Source organism: Leuciscus leuciscus (genome assembly GCF_965113295.1).
Source record: "Leuciscus leuciscus genome assembly, chromosome: 15".
Taxonomy (NCBI): domain Eukaryota; kingdom Metazoa; phylum Chordata; class Actinopteri; order Cypriniformes; family Leuciscidae; genus Leuciscus; species Leuciscus leuciscus.
In genome coordinates, this window is record NC_138739.1 from 28611811 (window position 1) to 28624409 (window position 12599).

Below are 12599 nucleotides of genomic sequence, written 5' to 3' on the forward strand. Positions count from 1 at the left end.
GGTAGGCGTCCATCACATAGGCACTGAAGTTAGGCCACTACCCTTGAGTGAGTGACTGCTCTCAGTATAGGAACTGTCAGCGTCAGGGGCGCTTCCATCACATTACTTCTTTGATTAGTCTCTCCGGTGCCCCAGGAGCCCATCCCGATGTGGCTCAATTCAATGGAGAAGAGCAGAATGACAGGTAGTGAAGTCTCGGACAGTGAAGGATGGACATAAACAAAAGAAAAATCTATAGAAAGTGCTGACGGGGATGTTAAGGTAAAAGGTTTTGCTGCTAAATCGGGGTTGCACCAGACTGCAAGTTCACTGGGAAGTGATGGGGTCAAAACTTGGGGGGAAATGAGAAGTGGAAAGGGTTAATGTGTTCATTCTGGATTTCTGATTTGGGGGAACGGTGTATGGCGAAACGAGTCATGAGGCCTTTCAGTTACAATGATTTATGAGTCTATTAAGGGACATTAACAGGGACAAGAAAACCAAGGAGACATTGAGAGGTGTGATGGGAGTGAACCAGGTTTTCTACATCGTCAAAGGCACTTGGAGAAAACCTTACTTCCAATTGGACTTGTAATATACTCCTTATCCGCTGGTTCAGGTGGCATAACTAAAACTCATGATGAATGGAAACAAGACCAAAGCAAGCTGACATGATGCTCGGTCAGTGGAAAAGGGATTTCTATCTGAAGTGCGATGACTCCTGGATTGGACAGCTCCCTGTGCTTTTCCTGCTGTATCTCTTCACTTGTTCTGTAGTGTCATTTGTTGCAGAATTGAACAAGATTATAACAAGAACTTAGGCCACCTAAGAAAGACATGAATCTAAAAACCAAAATGAAGAGTATTTTGCTGATTTATTGGGACTAAAAGTAGAGGGATGATAGGAAATGATGGAGAAAGCAAGGGGAAATGGAATCAGGACAAATTACGGTTGGGACTTGACCAGTCTCCTATCCCGCATTGTAAGCCAAAAGGGCAGCAACTAGCTTACAAGCTTCCAGCTACCCACAAAGTTGCCACCTCTTTTATTGAACGCATCCATTTGAGCCTCGGGGTAACACTCTCTAATCTTTCAGAGTCCCCAAGAGAGAGGCTTTAAACCATCTGTGACCTCTTGCCTGGTTAAATCCTCTGGGAATATTCTTGACATATCTGCTGTTTTCATCAACGCTTCTACAAAAACAACTGTTTTGGCGAAAGATCAATTAAAATTGATGATTCATGCTTTGCTGCCCTGCACAGCCCTGATCAGACAGATATTTTAAAAATATCTTGTGGTGCACAAATTAAAGCACCTCACTTTTGGTCTGACTTTCAGAACAGGCAAAACGTTGGCTTTGGCCAATTAGCAGGATGTAGAAGGCGAAAAATTTGCGCTTTGGGTCATAAAAGTTGCAGCAGGGCTCGACATCCTTTTGGGATCAGACTGTAGACAAGGAACACTGCAACAACCCCAAGGGAAATCACATTTCCTCTTTTTCCAAGGGCACCGCAAGTGTTTGGCCACTAAAGCAAAGGCGACAAATGATTCCCCACGGCTTTAATCCCCGCTGGTCGTCTTCCTTGCAGAATTACCAGACAGTTTTTTCCTCAACTTGACATATAGCCTGTGAAAGAAACATTTCAGCCTCCAAAAGTGACCCCTAAACTGATTACCAGCAAACAATCACATTAGGGAGCTTTCCCATATCTGGTTCCCTCCCAAGTATATTTTCCTTTCCCCTATCAACAGTGCACAGTGACTAAATAGATACTGCCGATTTCACCCTGGCTTATTTGTTTACTTTGTTACGACGGCATTACGCTCCCGGCATCTAATTAATACGCCATTTCCCATGTAAAGAAAGATCAAGGGTGGGTTGCAAGAGATTGAATCACAGAGAGGTGACCTCAGCTGAAGTGTCTCATAGCTTCAGCAGGATAAAACATTTCCTTGATTACATTTGAAGTAGGGGGCTGAGATTAATACTTATTTGGATTTTCTTTTGGCTGTAAGAGTCATACCGCAGAAGAGAACACCAAGATAGGTTACGCGGAAGAGGTTTTATATAACTTCATGTCAAAATGTTTCAACTACCTTTTCTTGGAAAACTAAACACGTTTTTAAAGGTGCATCCGAAGGTCAACTTTAAAAAAGATTTCACAACGCACTTTACTTTCGCAATGTGACATTTCCAAAAGAAACACGATATTCAACGGAAAGAAAACTGGCATGTGACTTGATTTTTGCCTTGGGAAATCGATTGGATAGCGAAAAAGTGGGCTCTACATACCAAAGAACTACTTCCCTCCTAAAACACCAGAAACAGCAAGTGTACATTCCTGCCACCCACTGGCCTGGAGTGCAAATCGCTGGCAGGCAGAGAAGAGATCACTGTTAAAATCTGTTAGATTTTACGGTTTAAACGTAAATCAGATCACTTTTTTTGCAGAAACTCTCGTGTTTTATTAAGTGTTTATGTTACAATTAATCAAGCTAACTTCACATTCATTATGTTGTTTTGTGTTCCACAAAAAAAAAAAAAAAAAGTAATACGGTTTTGAAACAACTCATGGGTGAGTAAAATATAAGAGAATTTAAATTTTAGGGTAAGAGCTAGACCAGGAATGAGTGTTAAGTAAAAATGGTCGGTTTTAATTTTATAGTGACTTTGAGATTCTCTTCCTGAAAAAATAAGAACGTTTGATTTCATGTTAAGCCTGCCATACGGTCTGCACAGAGCTTAATGCACCTCACGTACCAGGTTGTTAGACCCTGTCAAACAGTTGAGCCTCAAACACAGCAAAAAATCCTCATTAGCAAACTGAACTGCGCACGGAAGACCCGAAAACTTTAAAACCACAAAGCTGACGATCTGCCAAGCCTGGCAGACCACTACGGGTTCCCCTCAGACATAAATAACCCAATATGATAATGAAATGAAAACTAGAATAAAAGAGATAACCATAAAAGGGGCTGTAAAACTCATTCTTTACACAACACCATTAAGGGTCATTAAAATCCATTATGCCGGTTCATCCATGTAGGGAGTAGTACAGCGAACAGGTGGAGGTAGAGCTGGGGCTCATTGGTGATTAATAGGGGTCTTGATGGCGCTACATTAATCTGGTTAGTGTGACATTTATGAGGGAATTGCAAACCCCTGGTGTGACCGCCTAACATGTCTCAAGCGATAGGTGAAATAAATATAAACTCGTTATAATGTGGTTGATGGTCTAAATGGGCGTTGGACATGATCGACCTTGGACCTTGACCCATCAACCGTCTGTTGAGGATAAAAGGGTGCATGATTCATGAAGAATGTGTGTAGTAACGGACCTAGTGGCCTTTGTAATACATCACAACATGGACCACTTTCAAATGCTGGCACGATACTTCTATCCCTTCATTTAAGTAAAACATGCAATATATATATTTAGACCTGTGGAGTAAACGCAATAAAGAAGGGGCATAAGAATTGTCAATTTTCAGTTAGGCCAATGCTTTTATGCTGAATTCAGTATGTGGTCTATTATAATCAAATATAAATGATCATAATTAAGCTGAAACGCAAGTTATTTTGTCATGAAAGATTAATTATATTGTCATGAAACAGTCAGCGTTCACATGAGAAGTATATTAACATGCTGAATGCCATAAATTGCCTTCACACCTCTTATTCAGTAAAAAAAAAAAAGGGATCAAGAATTTATGATGGTGCTTGAGTCTCTGACTAATGATGACCTTCATCAGATATTCCATAAAAGTCCAATAAAATGGCATGACCTACATTCGTGGAAGTGGGTTATAATATTTAGGATTTTCAGACAAAAACCACACATTTCAGATTTTGGCTGAAAAAAAAAAAGAGGCAGAAAATCTAAATCTAAATATAAAGATAAGTTGCAACTTTAACAGATTTGATACATTTTTTTTTTTTTTTTTTAAATTACAATTTACAATAACATATAGGCTCCAACAAATTAAAAAAAAATATATAAAAAAAATCTAATGAATTATTAAAAATATGAAATAAAACATCTATTTAACAATATTTTAAATTGTGTGTTATTGTAAAAAAAAAAAAAATATTAGGAAAATAGCGGATTTGTTTAGTCATCATATCCGCTTAGGTTCTGGCCTTATATGTCAACATCTTGCTGCATTTGAAAAAGGGCAAGGGACACTTTTAGAATGCAAGAACCAACAATAGCACCTTTACATCAGCATAACCCCACCGAGGACAACGCAGGCCATTAGGGCGCTATCACACATTATTTCCATTGCTTAGATAAGCGGACCAGAGGAATGAACATGAAAAGGCCAGGCGCATGACATTACATATATCCCTGGGAGTGAGAGAGGAATGAATGGGTTCGGTTCTTAAAAACTCTACATGCAGGAATGAAGTACTTTAGACTTACAGGCACACCCATGTCATTCAGGTTCACATAACATCAACTGTACCCAGTTGTACAGTCCTTTGACAAGTGTTAAAAAAATGCCAGCACATTAAGTATGACATGCATTTGGGTGTTTCTTCAACTACGAGCACTTTTTGTCCTGTGCACTTTTAGAAAATAAAATGAAATTGTAATTTCCACTTCATCTTAAATGTGTGATGGGAATGGAATTTTTTAACATTTTAATTTCACTGCTAGCATTTTATGTGTCCTAAATACATAAAATTACATAATTTCACACTTACATAATTTGACATTTAAATGACTCACAAGTGAAAAACAAATTTAATTAGGCCCACAACTTTGGTAAATATGCTATAATTAATTGTCATACAATTAATACTGAATTTATTTATGTATATTTCAATCTTTTTATAGATAATAATAATTTTAATAATAAAAACATAATTTTAAATGTAATAATATTTTTATGACAAATTTTCATAGTCTAAGAAAATCTGGAAGTGGGACAATAAAACCATACAATCTATACATAAAAGCATCTGAAAACAATTGATGAAAGCATAATAATAAAAGTATTTAAAATCTACTTCTGCTAAATAAATTGCCCAAATTTAAGAAATACCCTTTTATGAATCTTTTATTTTATTTCAGTAAAAGTTCTTAGGAACAATCTGCACTGTAAAAAATTTGGCTGAAAAACTGTAACTGTATAAACCTGCTGTATCTGATATATAAAAATACTACATCAAAATACAGCTTTACTTAAGATTCAGCTTCTGAACAGCATTTCTTTTTTACGCTGGAAGTTTATGGAAGCTTGTTTTCGCCACTGAATAAAAACATTTTTTACAATTCAGACTTTTTTTCTCCGAATTGCATGATATAAGCTCGCATTTTTTTGTTATAAAGTCAATTCTGACTTTTTTTCTTGCAATTATGAGTTTAAAATCACGCAATTTTGATTTTATAACTCATCATTTGCACATTTATATCATGCAATTCTGAGGGGAAAAAAAGTCAGAATTGAAAAAGAAAAGTCACAATTACCTTTTGATTTTTTATTCTGTGGCACAAATGAGCTTCCATAGAGTCTAGTATTAGGCACTAGGATGGCCCAGCAACAGCAGCAGAAGCAAATGCTCAGCGGCTGTGACACAGACGGGTTGCCAGATGCTCTCTGCTGGATCCCGGCACGCACTACAGGCCACCGCTGTGCCGCCTCAGCTCTGTTGCTGATGCTATCTGACAGCAGCGCAGGCCGTCTGCATGCAAAACCTCAGCCGCGTTACTTCATTGTTTCACTCCCAGCTGCACAAGACCTTTTTGACAAGCAGTGCTTCTGAGATCTAGGTTGTGATGGAGAGCGAGGGTGAGTGCGCCTGCTGGGCAGAGAGAGGTCGGACTCCCTGCTGAATTCTCACTGAGGAAGTACAGTCAAAGACCTCAAAGATGATGAAATGAAAGAACTTAGTGTCTTTCAGAAAGGAGAAAATGTCAAATGAATCTAGTTTCTGGTCAAGTACAAGCCTGGCAACTTGCTAATATAAAAAAAAGCGAACAAGCTTAAGGTGCAGCTACATTAGCAAAATGTAGTTTTGTCAATAGTGTAGCGATGCAAGAAATACAGCTGACAAAATCACTTTCAAACCAAAGAGCTTTCTGTTTGTTAACCCTGCATGCATTTTGATGGCACATGATAAAAATTATTCCACATAATTTCTTGGCTCATTTGGGAACATTTTATTGATTTATTGATAATTCAACAAAGATGTCTATAAATCATTAAGTAAAAAGAGAAAAACACTTGAAACACATCGATATATTGGATCTGATACAGACATAGGTTTGTATCATGTAGTGTGTCATGTCATATTATGTACTTCATGTATCCTAATCATCCCCATATACACTTTATTGCCAAAAGTATTGGGACACCCCTCCAAATCATTGAATTCAGGTGTTCCAATAACTTCCATGGCCACAGTTGTATAAAATCAAGCACCTAGGCATGCAGACGCTTCTACAAACATTTGTGATTCGCTTGAATTCACTGAGCTCCTGAGAGCGACCCATTCTTTCTGCATGCCTAGGGGATGATTAAGATACATGTAGTACATAATATGACATGACACACTACATGATACAAACCTATGTCTGTATCAAATCAAATATATCGATGTGTTTCAAGTGTTTTTCTCTTTTTACATAATGATTTATAGACATTTTTGTTGAATAGCTTTCCTGTAGCTCAAACAGTAGAGCGTTGGCGCTTGCAAGGTCATGGGTTCGATTCCCAGGGAAAGCAAGAATTGTTAAGAATGTGAATGTGTGAACCTTGAAATGCAATGTAAGTCGCTTTGGATAAAAGCGTCTGCCAAATGCATAAATGTAAATGTAAGCGTGGTAAAATGATAGGTTGCCACCTGTGCAATAAGTCCACTCGTGAAATTTCCTTACTAATAAATTCCACGGTCAACTGTTACACTGTGTCCCAACCAGACGCGATGTGATAAGATCCCAGTGACAAATCATTTGTCCGTCCACACTAGACGCGACGCGACTGCGAGATACGTAAAAATCAATCAAAACCCACAGCCAATCAGAACAGCGTGTGGGCGGAGTCTCGCGACAAGTGCACACCACCAGAGAGTAATCTTGACGGCAATCGCAAGAAAATGGATAAGTAAGCTACATAATCAAATTCACAAATATTACACCATTTAAACATTATTCAAATACATAGGCTACTGAGTTACTAAAACAATCTTTGTCAAATAATACACTTGTTTGTTCACAGTTTGAACATTCTTGTTTCCATTTGTTTAATTTCAAGATCTGAGGTGAATTATCCATTGTTTCTTTTACAGCTACAAAGCTGGGAGCACTAAATGATATTCAAAGTCACATTACACGCTTTAAATAAAGCACATAAACAGTACATAAGATCATCATTGCCACACTTTGTGTTTGTTGTTCCAGCGCAACGTTGCAGAAAAATAGAAACCGTTTCTAAAATAGAATCGTCGCGTGAATAAAATAGAATAATCGCAAGCGATAAAAGATACCTTTTATCGCTTGTCACGTCGCGTGTAGTTAGGACACGGCGTTAGTGGTATTATAATAAAGTGGTAGCAATTGGCAACAACAGCAACTTGGCCACGAAGTGGTAGGCCACGTAAAATCACGGAGCGGGGTCAGCGCATGCTGAGGCGCACAGTGCGCAGAAGTCGGCAACTTTCTGCAGAGTCAATAGCTACAGACTCCAAACTTCGTGTGGCCTTCAGATTAGCTCAAGAACAGTGCGTATAGAGCTTCATGGAATTGGTTTCCATGGCCGAGCAGCTGCATCCAAGCCTTATATCATCAAGTGTAATGCAAAGCGTGGGATGCAGTGGTGTAACGCCGCCTTCACACTGGCAGTTGAAATCAGCTCCGTAATACGCAATACGCCCCCAGCGGACGTCGTACTACACCGTTGAAAAGCTTCGGAAGCGAGTAAAACAAAAATGGCGGAGAGATTAACGGTTGATTTTGTCAGTGTCAGAATGTACAATTCTGTATGATCTCTCTAATGAGGGTTATAGAGACATTAATCTGAAGGCTTGTGCGTGGAGGAAAGTTCCCCAGGACGTTGATATGTCAGGTCGGCTAAATGTGATATAGTGGTATATAAGGCTTTTAATTGTATTAACTGCCCTAATAACGTTAGAAAATCATGAAAATAAAAAAAATGACATGACAACTTATCGTTATAAAATCATTATTTATTTTATTAAAAGTTGAGAATTCAGGTTTGTTTATCAGTACCATAGCAACGCTAACTTCCGCTGGAATTGTCGGATAGGAACCGTCCGTAGCCTTTCGCAAGAGTTCAATTTTTTGAACGCATCCGGATGACCAACGGACACGATTTTTTTCGCACCGCACTCGTTCGGACCCAGTTCGCACCCATTCGCATGCGGTCTGCGAATCTCCATAGGAAATGAATGACTTCCGGTCGTTTCGTAGCCGTATCGGAGCTGATTTCAACTGCCAGTGTGAAGGCGGCGTAAAGCACGCCGCCACTGGACAGAGCAGTGGAGACGTGTTCTCTGGAGCGACGAATCACACTTCTCTGTCTGGCAATCTGATGGACGAGTCTGGGTTTGGCAGTTGCCAGGAGAACGGTACTTGCCTGACTGCATTGTGCCAAGTGTAAAGTTTGGTGGAGCGGGGATTATGGTGTGGGGTTGTTTTTCAGGGGTTGGGCTTGGCCCCTAAGTTCCAGTGAAAGGAACTACTAATGTTTCAGCATACCAAGACATTTTGGACAATTTCATGCTCCCAACTTTGTGGGAACAGTTTATAGATGGCCCCCTTCCTGTTCTAACATGACTGCGAACCAGTCCTGACCTCAACCCGATAGAACACCTTTGGGATGAATTAGAGCAGCGACTGCAAACCATCTATCACTCTGTCTCGTCTCCACCAATAAGCTGGTGTGTGGTGGGCGTTCTTGTGCAACATGGCTGCCGTCGCATCATCCAGGTGGATGCTGCACATTGGTGTCACTTTGGGTGTTCCTGTGCACCCAGGAACCCTGCATCTCCCCTTCTTGCAACACATTATTTGCCATTGTGAGGTATTGTCCAAGACATCCTTGAAAAGTACACCTTATCACACAACGTTGCCCTGAGGCAACAAAGAGAAAAACGGAATTTGTGAACATGCAAAATAAAATAAAAACTTCATAAAACCTGCCAAAAGGCTTCTCTAGACCTTCATACACACACACACGTTGTATGTACAGTTCATGTCATTTTAAATAAGATTACTAAAGCAAATAATCTTGCCGCCTTCTCACACCATGTGCTCGTGACCATGTGTCAGAAAAGGACGTCCCACCTTCAAATGGTGCATGATAGTGACTCCCAAACCTTATTGGACTGTTCTTTGATACTTTTTCAAACATTCTACTTGGCTGTAATCATTTAAGGAAAAATTTATTGAACATAGGGCTTAAGAAAACTTTCTGTTGCCTGAGGGCACCGCTGTGCTGTAGAGGGTTAACATGACGAATTTGAGAGACCAACTTGGAGGCCGCAGAGTTGCACAAATGCCCCCCTTGGCACCATCAATGCATTTTTCCCCGCATTGGCAGTCTTATATGTCATTAAGTAGGGCCCTGTGATTTCTGCGATGCGAAAACGCAGAATCCAGTCATAAAAAAAAAGAATTCACTGTATAACACAGAATTGTACAGAATTTTAAGTTTAGAGATGCACGATCCATCGGCCAACATATCGGTATCGGCCGATATATGTTAGCTTTTAATGTTATCGTTATCTGCCCTATATGAAAAGTTGGCCGTATTAAAGCCGATAAATAATGAATTATTTCCTTCAGCTGAGAAACACTTCAGATGTGCACTGTTTACCATGATGGTTTTGAATTGCTTTATATGATTGGAATCACTTCAAAAAAGAAAAATACAGTTAAGTGCAACAACGTCTGTCATATAGGCTACATACAATTATAATGACAACATTATTATTGAGTGTTTGGGACATGGTTGAGACTTTTGTTTTTGTAATCAGGCTCTCAAAAATTATATAAAAATTTGGATTAAGATTTATCGGCCAATATATTGGTTATCGGCTTTCAAATATAAAGAATTATTGGTTATTGGTATTGGCCAACATTTTCATATTGGTGCATCCAAACTGTAAACCTCTGTTGTGCAGCACTTTGTTTGCCAAAAATAAAAAGGAATTGTTCAAATTTCATTTGATTACATTTAATAAAAATAGTTTTCTGCATTTATTTGATTACTAATAAATGCGTTTTTAATAATGAATTTGTATTAAATCATAAAAAAATAAAACATACAAAACAGAATTTCTGAAAAAACTAAACATTTCATAGGAACTATTATTGTAAAATTTTAATAAACTATTAAATTATTAACATTTTCTGGATTCAATTGATTAGATCAAGTTCAATTAAACATAATTCAGATAAATTAAAACGGAAAACAGAATTTGGGAAACGAGGGTCCTAATTACATTAATGCTAATTACAAAGGTTTAAAGGGCCAATTTTGGGCCCCTGTGTTTTAAATGGTAAACTAGTTAAAATAGCAAGTTAATCTGAAAACACTTACCGTTTGGTTCTTAATTCGGTGGTAGGGCTGAACGATAGGAAGTCCCAGCGGTGTCACCCACTCCACTGTTCTCCCAGACCTAGCTATTAGCCTAGCGCTCTCCGTCAGCCATTCCTGAGAGAAAAAAGTCAAACGGCGTTAAGTCGGCCAAGTCAGTTTGCATGTATATATTTGATAAATATTTGTAAGAATTCAGAACAAATATTCATTATGATTGAAACCCATTTACCAAGCTAGCCGAACTGAAACCAAAACCCCTATATCTGCAACGGTTTGTCTTAACCTAAACAATATTGCGATAAAGTCTCTGGCTGTGCTAGTTGGAAGAACCCAAAGTTGTTGCTGACATAAACTGAAAATGAAACCCCTTTCCGTAACAATTTTTCTTTGCCTAAAAATATTGCGATAAATAGTTGCCATAAAGTCTCGGGCTGTGCTAGTTTGAAGAATCTAAACGCACAAGTGGGAAGTTTTTGCTGAGACAAACTCTAAATGAACCCTTATATCTGCAACGGTTTGTCTTAACCTAAATAATATTGCAATAAATAGTTGCCATAAAGTCTTGGGCTGTGCTAGTTGGAAGATTCCAGACGCACAGGTGGGACGTTGTTGCTGAGAAGAAGCATTTAAAGAACCTGCTGATCCGCAGCAACAGTGCTTGCTGTGCAACTTGGCTGCCATATTCGTAGGTCCCCAGTGCTCTCCCCCCGAAACGCTTTGTGTGAGATAAATTCCTGTGTTCATCTGGAAGCGGGCCGGGCCTGAAGTGGCTCCATTCATCAGAGCGTTCACCAACACTTTCCACTCCTGTATCACCTTCTGCCGGTAACGGCAATGATCAACTACCTGGGCTCAAACGCCGCCCCTACCGAGGATCTGACCTATTTAGGAAGCTGGTTGTGTCTGTAGGCAAAGTGGGGGATATTTCACATTCGTTCTGCCCGTCTGCTCGGCTCCCCGGGGGGTGCAACAGGAGACAGTGAGCGGCTGGTCTGAGATCTACTGCACCGGGGACATTCATTCCTTTTCTGTTTCCTGCAGCTGTAATTCATGAGCCGCAGCCAGTTGCATCATGGGAGAACTATATCTGGCTATTCACAAAAACAATCTTTTCATTCAAAAAAAGGAGAGAAGCAACAGGGGTTTTGGTTTAAAATGAACGATAAACGCTATTGTTCAAAAGTCGGTAATATTTCTAAAGAAGTCTCTTATGCTCTCCAAAGCAGCAGTAATTTTATAAAAAAAAACATTTCTATTTTTAGATATTTTAAAAAGTACTGTTTATTTCATTTGTATATTGTATGTTGTATATATGTAATGTGTATCTTTGTTCTTACCTTACCTTAGTTCTAAGAAAATAATGACAAAGATTTTTATCTTCGCCACTTTGGCCTAATTCTTTTTTCTTTTATATTTTGTTACCTTGTAAGGCTTTGTTTTTAAAATAGGGGACATTAGTTTGGCTGTAATGCTCAGTCACTTGCAAACTAGTAAAACCAACATGCAAAAGAATCGTGACAAAATAGTGAATCGTGATTTTCCTGAAAATAATCGTGATATGATATTTTTGCCATATCGCCCACCCCTAAGTAACAATAACACTAGAGAGCACTGAGAAATGTATTAAATTATCCAATTTAATACACTAACTTTTGTAGCATATAATACTAAAACTGACCAACTCAAACCCATTGCCAAATCTGCATGGGGAAATCCAAACAAAATTCCTGATTGCGTGGATTCCTATTAAATTGACTGTATTTTTGCCTGAGAAAATTTAATCCTGATTAATAAAGAGTAAAAGGGGATGAGATATTGTATACCTGAATCTCCCTCGTCCCAGTAAACATTTCCTTCAAGCTGTTAAAAACCTGAACCACCAGGTAATGTGAAGCATCCCATATGTAGTCCTGCGGATTAAAAATAGCACATTGTTATATACACACAGGCACAACACTGTGAATGCTTTATCCAAACCCCGATCAGGTTGTGATGTGAATATAATATTTAAATGCATTTGTATTTGTATGTCAGGTACCAATAATTATTG

The 12599-nt window shown here is 38.8% G+C and overlaps 1 protein-coding gene and 1 long non-coding RNA gene across 2 annotated transcripts in view; one reads left to right on the top strand and one right to left on the bottom strand.

The window, feature by feature from the left end:
- polrmt (polymerase (RNA) mitochondrial (DNA directed)) overlaps positions 1-12599 on the bottom strand; it is a 50877-nt gene that overhangs the window by 11025 nt on the left and 27253 nt on the right. Inside the window, exons 14-15 of the mRNA XM_082138809.1 lie at positions 12373-12459; positions 10550-10663 (exon numbers count right to left, since the gene is read on the bottom strand). Coding sequence (XP_081994935.1) covers positions 10550-10663; positions 12373-12459 — 201 coding nt within the window. The remainder of the gene's footprint in view (positions 1-10549; positions 10664-12372; positions 12460-12599) is intronic.
- On the top strand, positions 7470-9110 carry LOC309475930. Its single transcript, XR_014197889.1, has 2 exons — positions 7470-7798; positions 8451-9110. It is a non-coding gene; the product is annotated as an uncharacterized lncRNA (long non-coding RNA).